This window comes from Rasamsonia byssochlamydoides, assembly GCF_041956645.1.
Source record: "Rasamsonia byssochlamydoides strain NRRL 3658 unplaced genomic scaffold VTN77scaffold_46, whole genome shotgun sequence".
NCBI classification, from domain to species: domain Eukaryota; kingdom Fungi; phylum Ascomycota; class Eurotiomycetes; order Eurotiales; family Trichocomaceae; genus Rasamsonia; species Rasamsonia byssochlamydoides.
The window spans coordinates 189604-215595 of NW_027192429.1; the positions used below are offsets into that span (position 1 = coordinate 189604).

The 25992-nt window shown below is 50.7% G+C and overlaps 5 protein-coding genes across 5 annotated transcripts; 2 read left to right on the forward strand and 3 right to left on the reverse strand.

Annotated features, from left to right (window-relative positions):
• Positions 1 to 1764: 1764 nt before the first annotated feature.
• VTN77DRAFT_6142 (uncharacterized protein) lies at positions 1765 to 2882 on the reverse strand (the record flags this gene model as incomplete). Its single annotated transcript, XM_069422388.1, has 4 exons — positions 1765 to 2190; positions 2250 to 2474; positions 2531 to 2587; positions 2658 to 2882. The coding sequence occupies 4 exons, from the start codon at positions 2880 to 2882 to the stop codon at positions 1765 to 1767; spliced, it is 933 nt and encodes a 310-aa protein (XP_069276397.1).
• Positions 2883 to 4268: 1386 nt separating this feature from the next.
• On the forward strand, positions 4269 to 13987 carry VTN77DRAFT_6143 (uncharacterized protein; the record flags this gene model as incomplete). The annotated part of the gene is made up of 4 exons (XM_069422389.1): positions 4269 to 11705; positions 11767 to 13381; positions 13460 to 13876; positions 13947 to 13987. The coding sequence occupies 4 exons, from the start codon at positions 4269 to 4271 to the stop codon at positions 13985 to 13987; spliced, it is 9510 nt and encodes a 3169-aa protein (XP_069276398.1).
• A 720-nt stretch (positions 13988 to 14707) lies between these two features.
• Positions 14708 to 17065, reverse strand: VTN77DRAFT_6144 (uncharacterized protein; the record flags this gene model as incomplete). The annotated part of the gene is made up of 1 exon (XM_069422390.1): positions 14708 to 17065. The coding sequence occupies one exon, from the start codon at positions 17063 to 17065 to the stop codon at positions 14708 to 14710; it is 2358 nt and encodes a 785-aa protein (XP_069276399.1).
• A 418-nt stretch (positions 17066 to 17483) lies between these two features.
• Positions 17484 to 18577, forward strand: VTN77DRAFT_6145 (uncharacterized protein; the record flags this gene model as incomplete). Its single annotated transcript, XM_069422391.1, has 4 exons — positions 17484 to 17619; positions 17841 to 18247; positions 18346 to 18413; positions 18487 to 18577. 4 exons carry the CDS (start codon positions 17484 to 17486, stop codon positions 18575 to 18577), a joined length of 702 nt encoding a protein of 233 aa, XP_069276400.1.
• Positions 18578 to 19526: 949 nt separating this feature from the next.
• VTN77DRAFT_6146 (uncharacterized protein) lies at positions 19527 to 22585 on the reverse strand (the record flags this gene model as incomplete). Its single annotated transcript, XM_069422392.1, has 5 exons — positions 19527 to 21818; positions 21874 to 22133; positions 22199 to 22264; positions 22318 to 22401; positions 22462 to 22585. 5 exons carry the CDS (start codon positions 22583 to 22585, stop codon positions 19527 to 19529), a joined length of 2826 nt encoding a protein of 941 aa, XP_069276401.1.
• Between the last annotated feature and the right edge of the window lie 3407 nt (positions 22586 to 25992).

Consider the following 25992-nt stretch of genomic DNA (forward strand, 5'->3'; position numbering starts at 1 on the left):
GCAACCATGACGAGCTTCCAGGGCGGGGGAGGCAAATCGTCTGGCCGACATCGTCCCGCTGCCTTTTTTTTCTGATCAGGCGACCTCAGGAAGATGGGTCCACTGCAACGGCCAGGCTCGGGCTTCTAATAATAACTTGTTTCCAAAATCCAACAAGGAGGTCTCAACTTGCGACATTAGCCAGGAACCCTGAACCTGCGATCTGATTCTTAACCAGCGATCCTGCTTTACGGAGTTTTGGTTGTCCGGTGGCGAGCAAGGATTCTCCGTCCACGTGCACCGAATCCGGAAAGTAGAATGCAGATGTAGTACGGAGTACTATATGAAGTAACTGACTCGACAGTGAGAGCCACATACCCTTCCAACCATCACTATCACTTATCGATAAATCGATAAAAAACCCCGATTGTCCGCGTGCTTGACGCTGCCCCACAGCAGGCTTGGTTATTATTATTGGACATCGGTATCTTCTTAATCTAGACCCCAAACTAGGCAACTAACTAGCTACCCATCTAGGTAGATTATCCAGGGAGGACTTTTCTTCTACTTCACGACTTTTTTTTCCAGCAATCGGGTAGACCGTACGGATTAGTCCTTGGCGTCTTAGACTCGGCAGACTGTGCCACCGGAGCAAAGCCAAGAGTGAGGTCGGTCGGGATTTCCCCTGATACGGAGTACAGTATTACAGAGTATCTATCTCAGACCTAACAACTTACCTGTCCTTTCCTGTTCCGGAATCCCAATCAACAGGTTTTTTACTAAAAGTTCCTGTCTGAATGGTGATGTCGATGACCATGACAATGATAATGATAAGGATGGGCGTGATTTTTCCAGCAGGACACTTTCAACTAAAAAAAAAAGGACAGGCAACGAACGGGCGGACGGGGTTGGTTGATGGTTGATCTGAGATTGTCGGGATACCTGCCTATCTAGGTACTCCGTAGATTGCAATACCTGCTAACAATAAGTCCGCCGGAGTCGGCAAGGCAGGGAACTGAACTGCAAGATTATCCGCAGTGGACAGCCGCAAAACCTGCCTTTCCGAGGACAACTACTATTATTAATTTATTTATTACTATCTCGAGGACGGGGAATTGTTTTCCTATCTATCGTATCTATCGTCGAAAGGAACCAACCGCACTAAAAATCATGTGTACTAACAGTACCTAATTACAGCAGGAATTCCTATAAAAGCAATTGAGGATAATAAATATAAAATGAATTTCCTGTTCTGCTCTGAGTATTGAAGCATATATTAGCTAGTTACATACAATACCTACGTACATTTCATATATTTCCTAACGAAGACACCTTTCTTGAAAGTAATAGTGTGTTTATGGATATAGGATATATATCTTCAGACCTAGAACTGGGACGGTTATGCTCAATTGACAATATTTATTGATTGATTGATTGATAGGAGGGAGGAGTCTGGAACCTTAGCGGGACTCGAATTTAAGTTTCAAGGAAAGAAGAGACTAGACTGGATCAGGATCATGACAAAGAAAATAGCAGCGTCAGCTGGACAATCGGGGCTTTTTTTGGAGGACGTTTAGGTAATCTACAACAACAAAGGAAAATGGTATGGGACAACCACTAGCCTGTCTAAACTACTTGCTCGACATGGTAGATAGGTACAGAATGGGCCGCACGGCTGCACACTCCGAGTGGAATGTGAAAGCTTGCCGCAGAACGAGAAGATCTTCACCTAAAGGGAAGGCTACCTGTCCCCTCTTTCTCATGCTGGACATTTATATATCGCTTTTACTCCAACGGTGCCTCCTTCTCCTCCTGCTCCTTGCGCTTGGCCTCCTCGAGCTCCTTCTTGCGGAGGTAGAGAAGAGCCTGAATCTTCTCGCTCAGGGTGTGCTCGGAGGAGACGCTCTGGGAGATTCTCTCGCGTCCAATCAGACTAGCGACGATGCTCGCGCCCACGATGAAGGTCAGGACGAAGCGGTACATGCCGTACCAGTGAGGCGCCAGGCCACGGCCGGCGGCCCGGGCGTCATTGTAGTACAGGAAAGTGAAGGCCATGAACTGGCTGATGAGCGCGTACTCAACAGGGAACAGCAGCGTGGGCCAGGCCACCGCCGGAGCAATGCAGCCAGTCGCGTATCTCCTGAAGCCGCGCTTGCCGCCATATCCGGCCCATTCGAGACCCCAGTGGACAGCACCGAGGAAAGAGAGGATCTATAGATTCGCAAGTTAGGAACGAGCACCCAAAACCAGCTTCAGGTCTCGCTACTTACCACGGCACCGTAGCCGACCTGGACGGGCTCAATCAGGTGCAGCATAATTTGAGCAGTGTCTCCAGAAATCAAGAAGCCGCTGCCCGTGGTTGCCTGATTGTTCATTTCCCAGGCCAGGTAGACAGTGTTAAGGGAAGTCGCCAGGTAGGGGACCACGCCAGCCACACCGAAGTATAAAGCCTCCTTAGGGACCTCGTTGAGGGAGAAGGTATCCTTGATGACTTTCTGGACGCACATTTAGCACTATCGACAATACCTTCAATTTCTTTCAGTATACGTACCACATCGTTCTTAATACCAGCCATCATGTCCACGTCTTCCTCAGCGGGTTGCTCATCCTGTGCGGCTGTTAACATAATGCAGCTGGTAGCAAAGCCGGCGCCACAATGGGCGGGATTATGTCCTGACCGTCTTCTTGGCAACTGTCGTGGCATAGCGCACCAGAGCGGTGGTAACGGGCTTGCGAACCGCCAAGGCAAGGTTCGGAGCAGAGGTCAATCGGACGGATTGGCGGGCGGAGGAGGTCAATTGGGCCCTGAAGACGCCTCTGGGAATGGAGGAGCGAATAGCAGAAGCATTGGAGCTCGAGAGGGCCCGGAAGGCCGTGCGGGCAGCGGACGTGCGAAAGAGCATGGCTGTGAAGTGAGGTTGAGCAAAAGCTGCGGGAAGATTAGGAAACGACCGGGACAGCCGGCGGCAGGTCCAATTGACCTGAAAAGAACAGAAGAGCGGAGATTATGGAGTGGAGAGGAAATATAAAGACTCTCGGACGTCGAGCAGCACTCGCTGGAGGGAGGATGCGGTGTCGTCGAGGGGAGGTGAGGTCCTGGAAAGGTCACGAAGAGGTGGTGATGCGAGCATGAGGTGCGATTGCTCTCGCTGATTCCGGGAATCCGGAGCGGCCCAATCCGCAATCCCACAGCAATGCTGATGCCTGAGGCAGTCACATTCTATCACTGAGTATGATAACAGTCTTTGTGCTGCTCATAACTCCCACCTAGGTACTTTGGACTATTCAGCATATTTCAAGCTTATAGCTTCCAAGATCTACCCTGCAAGCCGATGAAAGTGGTGTAACTGTTGTACGGTTGATTTAAGTGACCTTCCTCAGTCGCTCACGCATCTTTATTGTCTTTGCCCAGATGTGACACAACCTAACATGTTAACATACTATTCTGGGCATCTTTTAGCTTATAGTATCCTTTGGGTGTGTGCTGTCATGGAGAGTTTTCCCTTCCCGTCTTCAATGCGGGCTATCCAAGTAGTCAGATGAGACACCATAGAGGCTGTCTTGGTAGTGCATACGATATTTGGTTTCAACTATAAATTAGAAAACCCTTAGGGACAGTATTACTACCTACTCAGGCTATTATTGGGCGTGTTCTTCTTGGCTTGTTGGCTTGTGTGCCTTGTCCTCCATATGTGTCCGTTCTGGGCTGCCAAGGACGACGTCACAGCCCAGCAAATCTCCCCGCGCTCTCTTCGCAAGCAAGAGGAACAGAAAACATTCAACCTGCGGATGCACCAGATCTCGCTTGCGTCCTCAGCCCGTGCAATTGGAGGACGATTCCATCCTTGCTACCCAACACCACGCCACCGTCTAGTGGAGTCAGTCATTTCTTGCATCCGTCGATCGCTGATTGAGCTGCGGCTGCTCGATCCCCCGCCAGCTCAGATCGCTGACTCCCCTCCATGCAGAGTGCACCGCCAGAACGAGACACTCTAAAGAGGCCTCCCGTCATCAACTAATCTATCAGAGGCCTTGTTGGATGGAAGTAAACAGCGCTGGTGGTGAAAGTTCGCATGCTCACCAGCGGCTGATGACGTGCGTGACGCCGTGAAAGTCGTTCCTTTCAGATAGGGCTCACTCGCTGACTTTTCTTGCCTCTCTAGTACCAGTCCACGGGAGAGATTCCACCCGATCCTCGAGCACGATTATATACAGTGCGACAGTTGATAACTCGGATAGTGGTTTAAGTTGGTTCTCCCCGGCCTGGGTCACGGCCACCTCCTGCCGCCATGTTGGAAGGCGTGGTCGCAAACCTGCTCAACCGCTTCCTGGGCATGTACGTCAAGAACTTTGACGCCAAACAACTCAACATTGGCATCTGGTCCGGCGATGTCAAGCTCCACAACCTCGAGCTGCGAAGGGAGGCCCTGGACCAGCTCCGTCTGCCCCTCAACGTCGTCGCAGGCCACCTCGGTCAGCTGACCTTGTCCATCCCGTGGTCGAACCTGAGAGGGAAGCCCGTCAGGGTCGATATCGAGGATGTCTTCCTTTTGGCCGCGCCCAGGGAAGATGTGGACTATGACCCAGAGGAGGAGGAAAAGAGGGCTCACGCCATCAAGATGGAAAAGCTGGAAAGCGCAGAGCTGATTAGGGAGCGGAACACGGAGGGCATGAGCCAAGAGGAACAACGCCGGAACCAAAGCTTCACGCAGAGTTTTATCACTGCCATCGTCGATAATCTGCAGATCTCGATCAAGAACGTCCATTTCCGGTACGAGGACTCGATCGCTTCCCCCGGCCATCCCTTTGCCGTCGGTGTCACCCTGAAGGAGCTGAGCGCTGTCAGCACCGATTCTGAGTGGAAACCCACTTTCATTCAGTCTACATCGGGCACGACGCACAAGCTGGCTGTTCTGGGCGCCCTTGCCGTTTATTGGAATACCGACGCCGAGCTGCTGGGAACCGGCCGCGGCACAGAGATTGGGGCCGAGGCACAGGGAATCAGCTATGATGAGTTGATGACAAAGCTCAAGGAAGGCATCGAGCTGGATGAGAGGAACCAGTACATGCTTCGTCCCGTCAGCGGTCGCGCTGGTCTGGAGATGGACAAGACCGGGAAGCTGGACCGTCCCAGGACGAAGCTACGTCTTCTATTTGATGAGCTGGGCTTCGTTCTGGATAGTGACCAATACCGTGATGCCTTGATGCTAGTCGATCTGTTCCATTACTTCATTCGTCACCAGGAGTACAGAAAATTGCGGCCGGCAAGCAGCCCAAAAGAGGATCCTCGAGCCTGGCTACAGTTCGCTGGCAACGCTGTCCTGAGTAAGATTCATGAGCGGAACCGACGGTGGACCTGGGACTACATCAAGGAACGAAGAGATGACCGGATTGCCTACATCACTCTGTTTAAGAAGAAGAAGAGGGGGGAAACGCTAACCCCTGACGAGGCGACGGAAATGGATCAACTGGAAAGAAAGTATTCTTACGAAGACCTTCGGTTCTGGCGATCGATGGCAAGGAATCAATTGCGAAAAGAGAACGTCGGGGTGCAGAAGCCAGCCCGACAGCAGACCTGGTCTGAATGGATCTGGGGCACCAAGAAGCAGGAGGACGAGACCACTATGACCGAGGAGCAGCGCCAAGAACTCTACAATGCCATTGACTGGGACGAAAAAAAGGCCCTTGCGGAAAGTGTTGAGCTGCCCCGAGATTCCGTCAAGCTTCAAGTCAATTCGAGTCTCCGCGCGGGTAGCTTGACTTTGAAGCGTGATCCGCACGGGGACGCGAATGAGATTATGAAGCTGGTGTTTGACCGATTTAGGGCGAAGGCCCTGCAGAGACCAGATTCTTTCTTTGTGGACTTGGACCTAGGGGGCTTGAGAGTTTACGATGGAACCACCGAGGGCAGCGTCTTCCCTCAGATTGTCCGAGTAAAAGACTCGCTCCCCGAACCCAAGGACAGAGATTCCGAAGATTCGGAATCTCAGGACCTCGATTCGGAGGAAACCAATGAACACAAAGATGAAGAAGACAGCCTGTTCCATCTCCAACTCGAACAGAATCCACTCGACAGTGATGCCGATACGGCCGTCAAAGTTAAGCTAAAAAGTATCGAGGTTATTTACAATCCAAGATTTGTCGTGGAGGTGGCGCGCTTCTTCAAGCCTCCGGAACGGCATATGGAATCTATCGGAGCACTCCTCGATACCGCAGGCGCTACGGTGGAGGAGATCCGGCAACAGACTCGGGCCGGCTTGGAATATGCGCTGGAAGAACACAGAAAAGTAGATGCCCACTTTGATCTCCAAGCGCCGCTTATCATCGTTCCGGAGAGTATTACGAGAGAAAGCTCTATGTGCTTGATTCTCGATGCCGGTCATATCAGTGTCAACAGTGAGCTGGTCGATAGAGAGACCATGAAGGAGATTCAGGCCAAGCAGAAAAGACAATATAGCGAAGAAGACTACAAGCAGCTTGAGGATCTCCTGTATGACAAATTCCTCATCAAGCTCGACTCGACGCAACTGCTTATTGGTCCCGGGATCGAAGCAACCAAATCACAGCTTACTTCTGACGTTCCTTCGAAGAATTTGCACATCATTGATCGCATCAACATTGACTTTGTCCTCGAGCTCTGCATCGTCCCGCAATCAACCGATCTTACACGAACACGGGTCTCTGGCCATCTTCCGGAGCTGCATGCGTCCATATCAGACACGAAATACAAGAATTTGATGAAATTGATTGACATTGCCATCCCGCGTTTTGACGATGGAGATGAAGAGTCGAGTGCCTCAAAGCCCCCATCCGGAAAACCTGCGGATAAGACCACAGCTGCCGGTAATAGAGCGCGATCATCTTCGTTCCAACCGTCAACTACGAGAGAAATTCCGCTTGTCGACGAGGATTCCGATGCGGAAGATTCTGGCAAACGTCAGGCATTGCAGAAGACTGAACGGCCAGTCAGCTTACACAGACGAGACTTTGAATTCAAATTCACTGTCGGTAAATTGCGTGGCTCGCTATTCAGAGCTGACCCCAGGGATGAGAATCCTGACCAGTTGTTGGTGGAGCTGGTGGCTGAAGGTTTTCAACTAGACTATTACATGCGGGCATATGACGTGGTAGCTGAACTGCTTCTCAAATCTCTCAGCGTAGATGATTATATCGAAGAAAACCCAGCTCCCGAATTCAAACAAATCATTTCTTCGAAGGGGTTCAATGCCGAGGAGGACAAGGACTTATTCAATCTGAAATTAGTTCACGTCAAACCGGAGTCTCCAGAATTCGAGTCTACCTTCGAAGGAATCAATACGAACCTGGACATCGCAGTCTCAACGATTAATGTCATTGTCACCAGGAGAACACTCCTGACGCTGTTGGACTTCATTTTGCTCACATTCACTAATCCTGATCAGCCAAAGGCCGCTCCACAGCAAGCAGACAACGTGGTTGAGAACGTCCCACAAGAAGAGCAGGAACCGCAACAAGCTGGGAAGATTCGTATCAAGTCGAACCTCAAGAGCATTGCGCTGATTCTCAACAATGATGGCGTTAGACTGGCAACGCTGAGTCTGAACACTGCGGATGTCGGCATTTTCTTGGTTGGCCGGGCTATGCAAATCCAATCTCGGATTGGAAGTCTGACGTTGATTGACGATGTGAACACGGGTGCTTCAGGCGATCCTGCTCTTCGCAGACTTCTAACGATCGAGGGAGAAGATTTCGCTGACTTCAAATACCAAACATTTGATCCTGAGACGGCCGATTACCCTGGCTATGACTCGGAGGTCTTTTTGAGATCTGGCTCTATCAAGATCAACTTCCTAGAGGAGCCTTACAGGAAGATTGTCAATTTCCTGGTGAAATTTGGCAAGATGCAAGCAATATTCAACGCCGCCCGCCAAGCTGCGGCCAACCAGGCGAACCAGTTACAGGAGAATGCCTCGCGCATGCGGTTTGATATAGTTGTTAGAACTCCCATCCTTGTTTTCCCCCGAGTCATGAAAGATGCCCGCCCACGGGATACGATTACCGCTCATCTGGGTGAGATTTATGCCAGCAATACCTTTGTTCCCCTTGATGATCGCAAGGATAGCCCCGCTGTAAACATGATATCTACTGGAATTCGCAATATTCGCCTCACATCTAATTTCCATTTCGAGGATGGAACATACGAAGAGCTGGAGATGATCCAGAAGGTCAACCTGGATTTCAGTATATGTTATCTCGAACATCAGCCGAATCAGCCGCGTCCAGATATCGAAGCAGAAGGGTCCATGTCCCCGATCAATCTCAGGATATCGCAGACTCAACTCAAATTCCTGTTAGAAATTTCCAAATCAGTACCAAGAGCTTTTACTCCAGATAGCGAACAGCAGGAACTTGAAGCTATGAAAGCTCTTCCATCGGCAACAACGGAGCCAGTCAAGGCTTCCACCCAAGCCAAAGAGAAGTCAAAGATGACGCATCAGGCTCCCGAGATTGACGCGGACAAGGAGACATGGGTGAAGCTTGATATGATATTCAAGGTCGATAGCATCGGCTTAGAGTTGATCCAGGCCCAGGAGAACCAACCTGTTGGTCGACTAGAAGATGCCAGTCTATCAAAGTTCTCATTGAACGATACAAAGGTCAAAGTGCGCATGCTGAGCGACGGTGCTTTGGAGTCGGAGGTCTTGATCCATTCATTTTCGATCAAGGACAGCCGCTCGCAAGAGACCAACAAGTTCAGAAAAATCATGTCTCTGATCAACAATGATGTCCAGCAACAATTTATGGCGAGCATCTCAATGTCTCCCGGGCCTGACAAGCATCTCATTGTCATGATGACAATTGATAGTCCGCGCATCATATTCGCGTTGGACTACTTGTTTGCTCTTCAGTCGTTCGCAAATGAGGCGTTCGCGACAGAGGGACCGATGGAAATTGAGGAGGTTGATGAAACCTCGGAGGAGTCTGACACTGCCTCTAGTGCCGCTGGCAATGGAGACAAGTCTCCTGTAGTCTCATCGGACCAAGATACTGCGCCCAAAGAAGGACAGATGACTGTATCGTTTAGAGCCGACATTGTCGATGCTCAGGTCATCCTGATCGCGAACCCCACTATCGCGAATACGGAAGCCATTGTCCTGGGCACGAAACAGATACTTTTCTCCCACCAGAATGCCTCGACTCTGCAGATCAACAAGGTTGGCATGTTCCTTTGTCGAATGGACAAGTTTGAAACCAGTAGGCTCCGGATCCTGGATGACTTCACCCTTGAAATGTCCATGGATAGCCGTTCCCAAGAAAAAGGATCGGCATTGACTAGCGTCGACGTGCACGTTGAACCCCTGATCCTGCGATTGTCACTTCGAGATATTCTTATTGCGACCCAGATCATGAACAAGGTGTCTGAAATGACGACGCGGAATACGCAAGGCCAAAAGAAAGATGAGCCTAGGAAAATCAAGGAGGCTAAGGATGGTGATAGGAAATCTTCGAAGGGGCGATCAACGGGAGCCAAGCAGACCTCGACAGATGGTGGCTCAAGAGGGGGCCGAGTTCGCCCTGACACGTTCGTTCCCGAGCAAAGGCTTGCACCTCAGCAGTCATCAATCATGAAACGGGAAGAGCTCAGCGCTCAGTTTGACGGCGTCAGAGTGATTCTCATAGGCGACTTGCACGAATTGCCATTGCTTGATTGGAGTGTCAAGAAATTCAACGTCGATGTTCGGGACTGGTCCTCGACCATGAATGCCGACACGAATTTCGATACCTTCATCAACGTGTACAACTTCTCCAAGTCGGCTTGGGAACCTCTGATTGAACCTTGGCAACTTGGTTTCCACATGGCTAAAGAATTGAATCCCGATATTCTATCGATAGAGGCCTATTCTCACAAAACACTGGAGCTGACGGTCACTTCTGCGACTATCGCCCTTGCGTCGAAGTCGTTCCAAGTTCTGTCTACTGATGAGGATGTTCTTTCCAAGCCCAGAGGTGCCGATGCCCCTTATCGGATCCGCAACTACACCGGCTTTGACCTTCATGTGTGGGCGGATGTCGGGGCTGAAGAAGGCGGGCCGGCAGCGAAACTCAGCGATGGTGAGGAATACCCATGGCGTTTCGAAGATCCCACCACCATGCGTGAGAACCTCACTCCCGAAGGCAACGCGGGTCTGGTGGGTGTCAAGCTTGAAGGCAGCGGTTTCGATAGTGTCACCCGTATTCCTGTCATTCGAGAAGGTGAAACCCTGTACAACCTCAAGCCGAAGAAAGACAAGGTCCTACATAAGTTGCTTGTCGATGTCAAGTTGGGTACAGACAACGTCAAGTATATAACGTTCCGCTCCCCTTTGCTCGTCGAGAACAACACCCAGATACCGGTGGAGTTGGGTGTGTTCAGCCCTGAGGAAGGTCATCTTCTCAAGATCGAGAAAATCCTCCCTGGTGACGCTCGTCCTGCTCCAGTTGGATCCGCATATCTACACCACCTCATCATTCGACCCGATCAAGGGTTCGGATATGACTGGTCCAACGAACAGCTCTACTGGAGGGACCTCCTGCGGCGACCGACACGGACCATCACATGCGTGAGTGAGAATGGACAACAGTCTCCGCCTTTCTACTTCCAGATGAATGCGTCTTACGACAAGAACGACCCTCTCACCAATCATTATCCTCACATGAGGATTCGGATTTCAGCCCCTGTCGAGATCCAGAATCTGCTTCCATATGACTTTAAATACCGCATTTACGACAAGAACACAAGGAAGGATTGGACCAATTTCTTGCGAAAGGGTGGTGTCAGCCCCGTTCACGTCGTCGAGCTGTCACATTTGCTTCTCCTCAGCATCGATTTACAGGATACGGTATTCAAGCAAAGTGACTTCGCCATCATCAATGGTAACGCACAAGATTTTAGAAGAGAGGATGTCCTGTCACTGAAGGATGAGCGGGGCATACAATTGAGGTTAAAACTGCACTATTACAACGTTCCTGATAGTGGCGGCGCTTTCAAAGTCAGCGTGTACAGCCCATACTTAATACTCAACAAGACAGGGCTGAACATGGAAATTCAAAGCAAGGGTTTCCTCCAGTCCGCAAGGTCATCAGCGGGCCGAGGAATCAGTGCCGACCCGAACGGTGGACGGGCACTCCCGTATATGTATTCTTATCCTACAGATGACCCGAAAAACCGATCTCTTTTGAAAGTCGGCGACTCTGCCTGGAGCAAGCCGCAGAGCTTTGATGCGATTGGCAGTACATTCGAAGTCGTACTCCCTTCAAGAACAAGCAGATCGGAGTTCCACGCTGGAGTGTCTGTTACCGAAGGCGAGGGCAAGTACAAATTAACAAAGGTTGTCACCGTGGCCCCTAGATTCATCCTCAAGAATAAATTAAGCGAGGATCTCCTCGTTCGAGAGCCTGGCTCGTCCAACGTCATGACTATGAGAGCAGGCGATCTCGTGCCTCTTCACTTTTTACGTCAGGCCCCGGAGAAGCAACTATGTCTGTGTTTCCCAGGTGTCAATAACCAATGGTCATCTCCTTTCAACATCGCTGATGTGGGCACGATACATGTAAAACTCGCCAAAGCAAACCAGCGACAACGACTTATCAAAGTCGAAATCGTCATGGAAGCAGCAACACTGTTCCTTCACTTCAGCATGGAAACTAGGAATTGGCCGTTCTCTATGCGGAATGAGAGCGACATGGAATTCATGTTCTTCCAATCTGTAAGTATTATTGGAGCAATATTAACTACAGCATGCAGAACTCTGCTGACGAACTTATCAGAATCCCAACGTCGAGGAAGAGGAGGAGGAGGAGAGCACAAGTGGATGGCGACCAATTCGTTATCGACTGCCACCTCGAAGCATCATGCCATATGCCTGGGACTATCCAGCTGCGAAAAACAAGTCTCTTGTATTGACCTGTAACGGGAAGGAAAGGCATATCAAGCTCGCCGAAATTGGCAACCTGATTCCTATGAGAGTTCCCGCCAACGGGGGTCAAAAGATCATTGACCTCAATATAGTTGCCGATGGGCCTACTCAGACGTTGGTTCTTTCGAACTTCAGGCAATCCAGGAGCCTTTACAGACAGCAGAAAGGACAGACGTCTCAAGCAAGTATTTCGACGGGCTTTGAAGTTAAAGAGGAGGCTTCGGACGTCACTTTCAAAGCTCAACTCCGCCTAGGTGGCCTGGGCATATCTTTGATCAACCAGACCATGAAAGAACTGCTTTATTGCACATTGCGCGAAATCGAGCTCAAGTTGCGAGAGTCCAAGGTATATCAGACGCTGAATATGACAATCAAGTGGGTCCAGATCGACAACCAGCTATATGGAGGCATCTTCCCTATTCTCTTGTATCCGAGTGTGGTTCCTAAAACCGGCAAGGAGATGGAGGCGCACCCTATATTCCATGCCATGGTCACACGGGTGAAGGATGATTCGTATGGTGTGCTGTACATCAAATATGCCACGTTGCTTCTCCAGCAAATGACTCTGGAGTTGGACGAAGATTTTGTGTTTGCCATGCTGGAATTTGTGAAAGTGCCTGGTGCTTCGTGGTCTGAGGAGCAAGAAGGGAAGCTTTGCGACGAGGATCTGTCCATCCCGGAGCCGAAATACGAAGACGCCAGCCAAGATGTCTATTTTGAGCTCCTCCACTTGCAACCCATGCAGCTGGATATTTCTTTTATGCGCACGGAGCGGGTAAACGCTGAGGACAAGTTGCAGCCGTCCAACCCCTTAATGTTCTTCGTCAATGTGATGACGATGTCCCTCGGAAATGTGAACGATGCACCAATCCGCTTGAACGCACTGATGCTTGAGAATGCTAAGGTCTCCATTCCCTTGCTTCTTGACAATATCAGAAAGCACTATACTCAGGAATTCCTTCGTCAGATCCATGTGGTCATTGGTTCCGCGGATTTCCTTGGAAACCCTGTAGGCTTGTTTAATAACATCAGCTCTGGCGTGGCGGACATCTTTTACGAACCATACCAGGGACTGGTCGTCACAGACCGGCCGCAGGAACTGGGTTACGGCATCGCCAAGGGCGCCGGGAGCTTCGTCCGAAAATCAGTGTTCGGGTTTTCCGACAGTATGGCGAAGATCACTGGAAGCATGTCCAAGGGACTTGCGGCGGCGACTCTCGACAAGGAATTCCAGGATCAAAGGCGAATGTCGAAGGCGCGGAACAGACCAAAACATGCACTTTACGGCATCACCTCTGGCGGCAATGCATTTGCAGCCAGCTTGGCTAGTGGCATTGGAGGCTTAGCCCGGCATCCACTTCAGGGAGCAGAGAAGGAGGGCTTCCAAGGGTTTATGAAAGGCATTGGCAAGGGCGTGCTGGGAGTAGTCACCAAGCCGGCCATTGGAGCCTTTGATCTTGCTTCCAGTACGTGACTATCTCTTCTTCTTCTTCTTCTTCTTCTTCCTTGTTTTCGTTAGCTTTTGATACTAACAGCAGTGACAGATCTTGCGGAGGGTGTTCGAAATACTACCACCGTCTTCGATTCTGAGGGTCTAGATCGCGTCCGACTTACCCGGTTTATCGGCATGGACGGCATTGTGCGACCGTATTCCCAGCGTGAAGCTCTTGGTCAGTTCTGGCTCAAGACCACGGATGACGGCAAGTATTTCAACGAAGACTACATCGCGCATCTCGAGCTCCCGGGCCGGGATATGCTGGTCATGTTGACGTACGATCGGATCATGCTCGTGCGCTCGCAGAAGCTTCGCACCGAGTGGGATATCAAGCTCACGGACATCCAAACGATCTCTAAGGAGCGGACGGGGATGAGCATCACACTGAAGGGAGGCGCCAATGGGCCATTTATTCCCGTCCAGGACGAAAGTGCGAGGAATTGGCTATACAAGCAAATTGCCATAGGTATGTAACACTACTCCTGTTTTTTTCTTTAGGCAAGACAACCAGACTGACAATCGCTACCTCTGTCTAGCCGTGAACGCCTTCAACGAGAAATACAATGCGAAGGGCTAAGCTAAAGCGATTTCGCACCCAACCAACCAACCCTATCTATGTTGACTGACGAGTTACGTCGAGATGCCTGAGATGCCTCATATAATGAATGAATTCAATGTAATGAATGATAGGACAGTACATTCCATATATAATGAAGTACTATTACCATCAGTGGAAAGGGCATTATTAACGCTTAATAACCATAACTTTTCTTTTCTAATTCAGATTAAGAACTGGTTTTTTTTTTCTTGCGCCGAAAACGACATTTCAGGATTAAAAATAATTTCCCGTTTCTGTTGTACTTACTGTATGTACATATTAAATTTTTTTCCCCCCTTCCTCCGTTTTTCCTCTGAAGTAATTCAGTATGGAGCAAATTCCAATCTTCATGAACAAAATCTACACCAATCAAATATACAGTAATCAGGACAAGAATACTGTAGTTGGAATGTGTTCCAGGTAGATAGGTGTGTACCTAGGTAATCATTGTCGTTACCTAATTCTAATTGATCGATCCATGATCCATCCATCCATCATATAGTAACACAAGTCTATGTATTGATATCACAACCTAGAGGGTATCGGTATCATGCTGTCTGTACCCAAAAAAAAAGAAAAACGAGAAAAAAATAACTAAGAACGAAAACAAGAACATGTACAACCCGTGATGAAAACCTTTTTCCTCCTCTTTTTCTATCCTTTTCTCTATCTTTTTCTCCAGAAGTCTACCTGCCGCGTTTATTTCCCCTCCGCACGCTCCACAAGCCGATCCTCAAGCCCAATCGGCTCCCAGACATCGCGAGCCTTGCGGTTCTGCGCCCAGACGACGTCGCCCTGCAGGAACACCACCACGCCGCCTTTGCCCGTAGCGCTGGCGGTGATTCGGAACAAGGGCTGGCCGGTTTGTGGATGAGCCTCGCGCAGGGGGAGGATGATGAGTCCCTGCTCGGCACACCAGCTCTCGACGATGTCCTTGAAGGCGATTTCTTGTGGGGGTTTGGGCTTGGGAGGAGCAGCTGGAGGTGGTGCTGCTGCTTTGTCTTTGTCTGGGCGAGGGAGACCTGCTGCTGCTGCTGTTGCAGCAGGTTGCTGGGCGGTTTCTGGCGGCGGGAGCTCTGTCGCGGCGCGGTCTCCCAGACGAGATGCCAGGTCCATCATCCGCAGGCCCTTGGTCCATTCGTCGTCTACGGCGACCAGTTCGTTGATCTCCGGAGGGATCTGAGACCGCCACCACGAGAACCACTCGCCGACTTCCTCGTAGTTGGGCTCGTTGGTCAGCCAGATGTAGAGGATGTTGTGCCACTTGGGGAAGAATTCTGCGACCAGCAGCAGGCCCATGACGTTGGGCTTGTAGTAATCCTTCCATTTCAGCACGTCCTCGAGAGCAGTGAGATCCTGATCCTGAGGGTTGACCTCGAATTCCTCCCGTAAGTGCCTCGCCAGCCGGGGAAGGAGGTGATTGCGGAGAGCAACGTCGAACTCGGACCCGAGAGCCTCTTTCCACAGGTCGATCCCGCCCACCAGTCCTTTGTGCAAGTCCCAGGTATCCAACACCACCCGGAATTTGCGCTTCACGTCTGATAAGAGGCCGGTCGCGTGTTTGGGATCGGTGTGGCGCTCATCCAGATACTGCAGCCAGGTGAATAGCCACCACGGGAAGCGCGAACTGTGCTTAGACGAGTCGGGATGGCGTCTGCTGCTGCGTGGCTTCCACTCCTTGATCGCGCTGCTCAGCTTGGGGACCACCACCTGGTCGAGCACGTTCGCATAGACAAACGGGGGCACAACGTCCTTCCATGCAACGACCAAAGACGTGGCCGGTGAAGGATCATAGACGTCCCAATCGTTCACGAGGGCGGAACGTACGCGAGGAAGCCATTTGGAGTAGATTAGGGACTCGTAGGATGTTGTAGACTGTCGTTGTCGCTCCTCATCCCCAGGACGCCTTCGGCAGAGAAGAGACTGGAGACGTCGGAGACTGGCAACTAGATACGTGGGATCTTTCAAGGGCTCCCACTCATCCATTGCCTTCTGGAAAAGAGGATGAATGGCAGCCACGGCCGCATCGGCAAGTCGGTATTCGTCAATCACGTCACGGTATTCGGCTTCTAACAATTCCAATTTATTCGTCAAGCTCTCAAATCGAGCGGTCAAATCATCCTGCGGTTCGAAGATCGATAACGCTTCCACCGCCGACACCAACGCCGTAAGTTGATCCATCTTGACCTGGTAAGCATCTATCTCCTCGACCACCTGCGTTTCTTCCATCTCAATATACTTCTTCCTTTCCGTAAGCCCTTTCCATTCATCGACGAACGCTTCCAGATCGTGTCGGGCCCGCCGTGCAATCTTGAGTGCCTCGCCTTCCCCCTGGTTGACGAATTCCATCGGCGTCATCAAGCCCGCCGTGGACGTCAACACTCTGTGCTCCTTTCCTGTGGCGTCGACCAGCGACTTGAGAACATTGGGGACCTCGAGACCCACTGCGTCCGCTTCGATTTCTCGAGCTGTTCGGAAACGCGGTCTCGGTGGTCCTGCCGGGGTGGTTGTTCCACTGCGGCCTTCACGTCTGCGCTCTTCCTTGCGCTTTTGACGCCGCCTGCGCTCCTCGTCTGAACTATCTTCAATAATCTCTCCCCTGCTGGCTGCCTGCCGTTTCTCTTCCTCCCTGGCCTGCTTTGACTTTTCCCGTACGGCACCGAGACCGACACCCTGAGGTCGTGCCTGCGCTTCAATGGGGTTGACGATACCCTGCCCACTGGCGCCCAATCCTTGACCCTCGACGTAACCCATCTTTGCCATCATGCGCGCCGCAAAGGAGTTCCCGCCCAAAAGCGAACCTCCTTTGGCGCCGCTGGCGCCTCCTCGATTTGGAGCGGCTGTGGCCGTGTTCGCTGCCATGTTGTTCCACTGGTTAGGGCGGGCGCTCCCCAGGCCTGATGCGGGAGGAGATTCTGAACGAGAGGAAGCCCGCGTGAATCCACGGAAGCCAAAGGCTGGCCGAGAAGCCTCTTCTTCGTCCGACGAGCTCATGTCCTCGACCTTGCGCTTCTGGCCAGCGTACGGCGATCGAGGTGGCGAGTCGTCGGAGTCCATGTTTGCAGGTCCGCGATACCAGGCAGAGGGCGATCGCAACAGATTAGAGCAATGTGCAGCCTGTACCGGAACACAGCTCTCAGCAGATAGTCTGCGCGGACATTTGGGACCCTCCGCATAACTTTTTCGTGGCGAGGGTGGTGAAGAAACGAGCTTCACTGTCTTTCTTTTCGTGTCGGTCGGTGTATATCGCGGAGTGGAGCAAGTTGCGGCTTCTCCGCCGGGCCCGGAAAAAGTGATTTGCCGCATATCCGAAACCCCCGACGATGACGTTTTGTTTGCTTATAGTTCGCCCAGCTCGATTTACGATTATTAACTTGCCCTCATCCTGGTTCCCCGTCTTGTTCTCCCTCAATTGCAGTCAGAGCCACGGGTACTTTCTGATCGCACCAGATCACTTCAATTGTTCGTCCTCACAATGTCTGCCTCTCTCGTTCGCTCTTCATTCGCCCGCGCCGCCCTGCGTGCTGGAGCTTCGACCCCTCGCGCGGGGGTGGCCGGACTTGCGGGAACGAGCTTTGTCCGAAACAAAGTTACCCTCCCTGATCTTGCCTGTAGGTCTCACCTCGTCGTTCCTAGGAGTAATGATGCATGAATTCTATTCTGGCTCTGTATTTTTCTCATTGTCCTCTTATCTTCGACTCTTTTCCTCAATGGTGATCTACTTGTGGATGCCACTTCCTTGTGTCCGGCGACCACCCAGCGCCCGATATGAAATAAAACAGAGTACCTAGGTAATTAAGAGCGACAGACTGACCTGTACCCTGCGAAACAGATGACTACGGCGCTCTGGAGCCCTCCATCTCGGGCAAGATCATGGAGCTGCACCACAAGGGCCACCACAACGCCTATGTCAACGGGTACAACACCGCGATCGAGAAGTTCCAGGAGGCCCAGGCCAAGGGCGACGTCGCCGCCCAGATCGCCCTGAAGCCGCTGATCAACTTCAACGGCGGTGGGCACCTGAACCACTCGCTCTTCTGGGAGAACCTGGCGCCCAAGAGCGTCGGTGGTGGTGAACCCCCGACGGGCGCCCTGGGCAAGGCCATCGACGAGACCTACGGCAGCTTCAGCGAGTTCCAAAACAAGTTCATCGCGGCCCTGGCGGGTATTCAGGGCAGCGGCTGGGCTTGGCTGGTCAAGGACAAGGAGACTGGCCGGATTGGCATCAAGACCTATGCCGTATGAGCCCTTGCCCTTTTTCTCTTGTCTTTTCTGTTTCTTTTTTTATTCCACACTATCGTAGCAACAAGCACTAACGCTGATCCTCGAATTATTAGAACCAAGACCCTGTTGTCGGCCAGTACGTTCCTCTTCTTGGTGTTGACGCCTGGGAACACGCATACTAGTAAGTCTCATGAATCTTGCTTGCAATTGTCCGAGTTCAAGCTAACAATTGCTTTTTTTTTCCCATCGTGTAGCCTCCAATACCAGAACCGCAAGGCCGAGTACTTCAAGGCTATCTGGGAGGTCCTGAACTGGAAGGCGGCTGAGAAGCGCTTCAGTGCCTAAACGTATCATCGGATAGATAGTGTATAATGGACATCTTCCCTTTTGTTGTCAGATACACTACAGCGCAAACATATGTAGTCGACATAGCGGATATACGTAGTTAATCTCATTCCCATTGTTCATGTAACGGCATGAGTTGAAACTTCTACGCAATATAAAGATACCAGCAAACAAAATCATATTGAAATAGGAGGACTTCGTAAGGCTTCAATGTCATTAGTCACTATCAATAGGGCATTCACATCATTCGAGGAATCGCCCTTTATCAATAACAATAAAGGTATGTACATACAGTTGCCTTTCGTCAGATATTTACACCAGTACATTTCTTTGCAAAAACACAAGGGGGAATAAAGAAGAGAAAAAAGAGACAAAGGAAAACATGCCAGTCAGGCGCGTAGATAAATACAATCCAAAAATAAATAGCGAGACATTCACATTCATCACCCGTCAATGGGGCCGAGGAAAGGGGGAAGCAAAGATGAAATCAAAGGAAAGTCATGCCTAAAAGGCTGCGTGTCGTGAAATATTGTACTTGAGGGAAACCGACGCTGATGTAGGTAACAGAATTTTTGACAAAAAATACAGAGCATAGTAAGACATGACTCATCATACTCCGAGGAAAGAGGAGAAAAGAAGAGGACAGGATGGAAGATGGCAGCAGTAGTAAAGTTGGGTTGGGTGCGTACGGGTTCCAGCCCAGAGGGAGAGAGACAAGGGAAATGAGAGAGACAGAGGGGACGGAGAGAGAAGGAGAAGGAGAAGAAAAGGAAACAGGGAAGGAGTGACAGAGAGAAAATGATAAAAAGGAAAACACTGCCCTCTTTTTTAAGGGCACGAATACAAGTCCAGGTGAGACGACACATGGGTATCATGACAGAAAGGATGATGGTGGTGATGACGATAAAGATGATGGTAGATATACTTGACGATAGGAAGGCAGGATCCCTCATGCCATTCGTCTGGAACGCCTCCTGGCTTTCCACTCCGGCTCCTCTTCAGCTGGCTTTTGCTTAGACACAGTGGTGTCATTGTTCAACGCTGCAGCAGGTGCAAGGCCAAGCCCGGAGCGCCCGGTGGCATCAGTAGCAGGTGCAACAGATGACTTGCCCTTGTCTCGACCTGGGGCTGTAGAGGTGGTGGTACCAGTGGGCTCGGCCTCTTTGCTTTGGGAGCCCAGACCAGTTGCCCCCTTCAAAAACCCGAAGATAGAGCCTCGTCGTCGCGGCGGTTCCGTACTATCTGATGTTACTGGACGCGATGCTGGAGAAGGAGGCGATTCTGTGGAGGATCGGGAAATGGCGCGATTGCCAGTCGGCCGACTGGCTCCATCAGCACCTAGCCTAGTAGTAATATTTTCGGAAACAGGACCGGAGTCTGCTCTCCGATGCCTGGCAACTACCATGTCACTATGTTTTCGTAGAGCCGGCGAAGGCGGATCGACGGGGTCAGACATAGGGTCCTGCTGTTGGCGTGCGCCTGAGCGGCTAAAGAAACGAGGACGAAGGGATAGGCGCCGTCGATGTCGAGTGTCTGCAGTTTGTTGGGGACTATTTGCCCACGCGCGCAGTCGAAGTGGATTGCGTGGGAGCTGTGGCTCGTCTGTGCTAGAAGAAGAGTCACCACTGGAAGAAAGATTCGTCACCGATGCCTGTGGTTCAGCTTTTTTCGGGGCTTGGGTGTTTCGCTCTTTTTTCGACTGGGGTTTGGCAGCCTCCAGCCATTCTTGAGGGGACAAAGGAGGGGGAGAAGATGGCAGTGGAGTTGATCGGGCCTCCGAAGCGTTGGACTTGAACGAAGGGGCGATGGACCTGAACGAAGGGGTACGGACTGATTTCGTTTCCGAGACGTTCTCTTCAACCCCTTCTCCATTGAACAGCAGATCCCCGCCATAGCAGCTCAGCCGTGGGTTACTTGGACTCCCGGGACCTAAAAGTCTGGTGGCTTTAGAAGAGCCCCTGCCGAAAAAGTTGAACGAACGTAACAATCCAGGCACTTCGCTTCGTCCGCGGATGCTCATCGCGTGTTGCGTGGCATCGGTCATCGTCGTTTCCACGCTATCCGAAACGCCACTTATAGCGGTGCTTGGCCGTATATCACCCGCCGAAAGCGGCCGATCGAGCCTTTTCTGCATCGAAAACGGGCTATCGGGCACCGTATGATCGGGCGCCCTTTTCTCTGCAACGAAACTGTCATTCGAACCGCTTCCCGCCCCTGGCAGTGATGTACTCATCGTGTCTGGAGTCGGGGGCAATCTTCCACCAAAGATAGGAGGAGCCTTATGCCTGGAAGGACTGTCGGCATAGAGGGTTGTTGGATGGGGCCTGGACTGGAAGGCCTCATCGACGCGACTCTGGGTTCCCCTGGATATTTCAGAAACTGTTCGACCTCGGCGGCGTGGCGCTGTGGAACGCGAAGGCTCTTGCTGAGGCTGGATCCAGCAGTTAATCCGATCGATCTGGCTCTTCTCGCTGACAGACTTGCTATTCTCCGAGGGAGCAGCATTCGAGATCGGCTTTGGAGCAGCAATAAAGTCGAGCTCGTCGAGCCGGTCGAGCTGATCGAAACCATCTTCTCCCGGTTGAGCGTCCTGCGGACTGAAGTAGCTGCATTCACTGAGAATGCTCAGCCTTGGCGATTGCGGTTCTGCCGTTGATTCCGTTGATTCCATGCTTGTTGTCATTGTTGATGCACTGAAGGACCTGAGTGACCTGTTCTCATCTGCCAGATACAGGCTGCGCAAAGCAGCTGTGCTTCTGTTCTCCTCACGAAGGAAGGACGGTGCCTTCCTCGGGGGACGGGAAGTGCCCCGTTTCGAGGAGGTCCTGTCGGGAATGTCGACTATGATCTGGGCTTTTGGTGTTGAGACTTCCGGAGGCACATCTATCAGCCTCTCACACGAGCGACGCTGGGCAGTGGAGGGTTGCGAATCCATCCGATTTGCTTGCAGTTCTTCTATCTTCGCTTCCAGTTGACAGATCAGTTCCACGGCCTCGTTGATCGCCTGATCCCGCTTGTCGAGCTCCAGTTGGAGTTGTTCATTTGCTTCTCGAAGTCGCTGGTTGTTCTCTTCGACTTCCCGAAGCTCTTCCAATTCCTCCTCCAAGTCACGCATCCTTTCCAGCTCTTCTTCCAATGCATGCATCCGCTCCAGCTTCTTCTCCAGAGCAGCCATCTGCTGGGAGCGATGGAATATTTCCAGTTTCAAGTCAAAATTCAGTTTGTTCATCTTGGAAACGTACTGCAGATAGTCAGCGGATCTAATTGGTTACCGCCTTTCACCCGTGATTACTGACCTGATCCATCTCTCGGATTCCCATTTCACGCGGTTGTTTCAGGCCTGCCGAAAAAGCGCTGTTAACCATTTTTTGTTTCTCTGACGAGGTTTCTTCTTGCGACTGCGACTGTGACGTGGGCGGCGTGCCTGAAACGACCTCCTCCACAGAGTCAGAGGCTGTCTTTCGAGCGCTACGAGTTGCCCGTTGCTCCTTGATCAAGTCTTGAAGGATGGCTGAGGTAGGGTTGACCAGGGGTGAGCCCCCAATATCAGGACCTCCTATGGAACGACGACTATCAGTAAGGGAACGTCGGAACAATTTCCAATTCAATGAGAGGGCATACTTGAATTTCGACGTGGAGGGGTTTGTGGAGCTGAATTCATCGCCGCAAATTGGGACTTGGCAATATCTATTTATACTTTAGCTTTCATTGTGGTACACGATCCCGAGGGGCTGACGTACCCGTGTTGATCTGCGGGGGGTTATTTCTCGAGATTTTCCTCGGGACCGTAGCGCGAGCCGATGCCTGGGTGATTTCAGACGTGTCTGGGGGAGACTGCGTGTCAGTTCCAACCGCAAGACCCCAAAGACACGTTGGATACTAACAGGAGGAACGACTTTTCGAGGAAACCCGTTGAGTTGGAGAAACACAGTCGGCGTGTTGATATAGTCTTGGTGACTGGGGAGACTGCCCGGTGGCAGACACGCGTCTCCGGTTGTTTCCACTCATTCTGGCGGGGAACCGGCGAGGACGTTGTGGGATTTATTGTCGTAGGTCAAGCTGGAAATGCGGGTGGGCGTAGGCAGTGGGAGGACCATCTAATCATCGGAACAGGTAAGTTTGAGCGAACCAGAGTGTCGGATGTCGACGTCTGCACTGTCAATTGATGGTTAGTCCCGATACATGTCAGTGTGGGCGATGCGAGGGGGGAGCCCGCAAGCGATGGATACCAGGGCAGCCTCAGGTCACACTCACTGAATGCTTGAGAAGGGCGTTAGGGGGGCTGCAAGTATTCAGTAACCGCGTGTGGATGCGATTATTGTCGTCGAGAAGCGAGGGGAAAAGGAAAAAGTGATGGATGCAGGAGGTTGGTGTGACGAGTCAGGTCAACGGCCTCCGCACGGTGCGCACTCGGCCACCTGAACTGCCTAACCCTTGAGCAGTTTTAGAGCTCGACTGAGTGCCTGGCATACAAAGACGCGTCCATGGCCGAATGTTTCAGTGTGTTAGTGTGGTGACGAAAGGGATGCTCAAGCCCAATCGGAGACTTGCCCGCGTGATAGCCTGGTGGCCGCCCCTTGCTTCGGCCTTACTTTTGAGCCCATTTTCAGGGGTCCCGATTGCCGAGGTGGGAACGCCAACCAACTGCTTTTTTGGCCGTGGTTCACCGCATTTCCGGAGCATTAATTATTCATGCTTCCGTCAAGTAATCAGCGCGAGAGAGAGAACGCCTGCTCAGATGCAAGTCATTGTCCATTGATTAGGTTGTATGTGTGTCTGTGGAGAAGCCGCTTCCCCAGAGCAGCTGCAGCTTCCATGAATCATGATGAGTGCGAGATGCAGGATGCAAGATGATCCATGGTTCGACTGCTTAGTGGCTCTTTCCTGCACAGTGGCATTTGTTGCCAGCGTTATCTTATCTGGCTCCTTCCGGTGGAGCACCACATGCCAGCCACTGCCAGCCACTGTGACAATGCTAGCATATCTAAACATCCATATTGCTGTGTACATTATTTGATGAGCAGTTCCTCTACTTCTTCTCGGCATTTGACCTCGTCTTTACTCCGTTTTAACTATAAAACATGAGTGTCTCCATAGGGAATTTCCCCATTGCAGAGGGGACCAATTTTGGGCTCAATATTTCCAAAATCTCTGAAATCTATTTCCAGGCCTTATACCATCTGCTGCCGGAAACCTCCCAGACATCATAAGAAGCAGGAGAAAGAGGAAGTGTGGATTGAAATTGCAACAGCCTAATTAGGCACTGCTGCCACTTCAGTCGTGCAAGCAGTTACGTGCCTAAGTAGGCACCAATCAAATCCGTCCAATTTGTCATTTTTACCCCAGCAGTTGCCAGAAGGCCAAATATCAGGTTGGGTCCTTGATATAGGAAAGCCGGAGGCTCTCGCAACTTCGATTAGATGCACATCTCTGGCTTGAGTCCACCGGCGGAAAAGTCAAGCTTGTTCTTCTCATTGTCGCCATTGATGAACAGGCCAAAACTCCAGCATTTGAACGATGGGAACACAACATACCTGCCTTAGCTCTAGAACCGCAGAGCGAGTCCAAGAACTCTTTTATGACCACACCACTGGACAAGTCACAGGTGCACAATTACAGTTGCCAATCGAACTCCTCGATAATGTCCTGGCCAATACACCGGGTGGAGTGTTCACAGTCAGCCAGCAGAGACTGGAGAATTTTGACAAGGGGGTGTTTCAGTCCCTCAACTGAGGAATTTAGATCTATGCAATTGCTTAGTGGATATATATATTAAACCTAGTCCTGCCGAAAGACTTCCGAAGCATGGTTTTGTTGGCATGGCATTATCGATAAGATTTCTGGTGGAGCACCATGCATGTCGACGACTCCCTTTCAGCAAGAACATGTATGTAACAAGCATGGCTAAACGTTTAAATTTCCGGTGGATGCCAGTAGTACAGCACGTTTATCTAGGTAGAATGTTACCTGTCAAAATTGCCACAAGACAGGTCAACAATGACCACAACATTAAGGTTAAGAATTCGCCTAATTTAGCTTCATCTTTTTCTTTTCTATATTTGGAGTATATATAACGCGTGGGAATCTCCACTCTCATAAAACTCAATTTGACTTCTTTCTCCCTTTACCATCCTAAGACACACAAGAGTGAGCATACAAAGGGGTGTATCGGAGGATTTAGGCGGTTAAGAGTTTAAAGGGTGTGCCCACTACCTGAGACACTGCAACAAAGACATCTATTTCCTTCCTGAGACATACCGAGAGATCTGAGACCAGTTCAGATGATTTAGCCTAATATAAGCCGTCATGGCAGTGGACGAGTTTTTTTTGTCTTCTTCCTGATCTTCTAGTTAGTACCGTCAGATAGTTCGTTCTAATTCTCTGCAGTTTAGTTCTATGACTTCTGACCTGTTTCGCCGACACTTTACTCCGACAGTTCCTCACTTCCGCCTCACTCACCGTGAAATATATTAACAATATCTATGGTCCTTCGCAGCGTCTGCTCGAAAACCCTTAAATTAATGCCATGTAGCCTCTGCAAAGAAACTGATGGCTCCTTCAAACTTCAAACCTTCCACCAGAACTCAGATGGCCGAATATTCAAGTTGGGTTATTGAGATAGGAGACTTGGACCCTATCTCACAACTTCGATTCGATTAGATGCACGCCTAGAGACTCTGGCTTGAGACCATTAGGCGCAAAATGACCGACTGGGCAAAGATCTGAAATTTGAACGATGGGAATAAACACTGCATGCCGCCCAGAAACATCAGCAGTCGCGCTGCTAGGGTCTGGCACGCAGGGAAAGTCCAAGTCCAAGAACCCTTCTACGACCACGTCACTCGAGAGGTCACAGGTGCGCCGGTATACTTGCCGATCGACCTCCTTGAATGTATGTCCTAGCTGATAAATATTCTGTGCACTAAGTAGGGTGTCTATTCCATCCACTTGCCAGAAGACAGCCACATTATTGTTGATCAAGCAAGCATCACCAAAGAAAATCAACTGGATGGACACCTATGGTATGTAATATGCTGGAAAGCTGAGCAGTATCTCTGGCAATTCCTTAACTATAGAAACACGAGATACAATATTCATTGCAAGGTATTCCACTTAATAACAGAAGAAGGATATGCCTAGCACTGTACAAATATATACACAAAGCAAAGAATGGGGACAGAGGGCTTATCCATTCTATTGTATTATGTAAGACAGCTCTTACAATTACTTAGGGAAAAAGGGTGATAAAGTTTTACCACGTCGAACTTGAGTCTCGGTCTTCTATATGGTCGGTAACCGAAGATTCGGGGTTCGAGTTCCCGCGTCAGTGAGTGTTTTTTTTTTATATATACTCCATGAAGCAGTACAGTCTACAGTATAGAGCTATCCCCTTGGCTGCTACCTATAATCTGTGT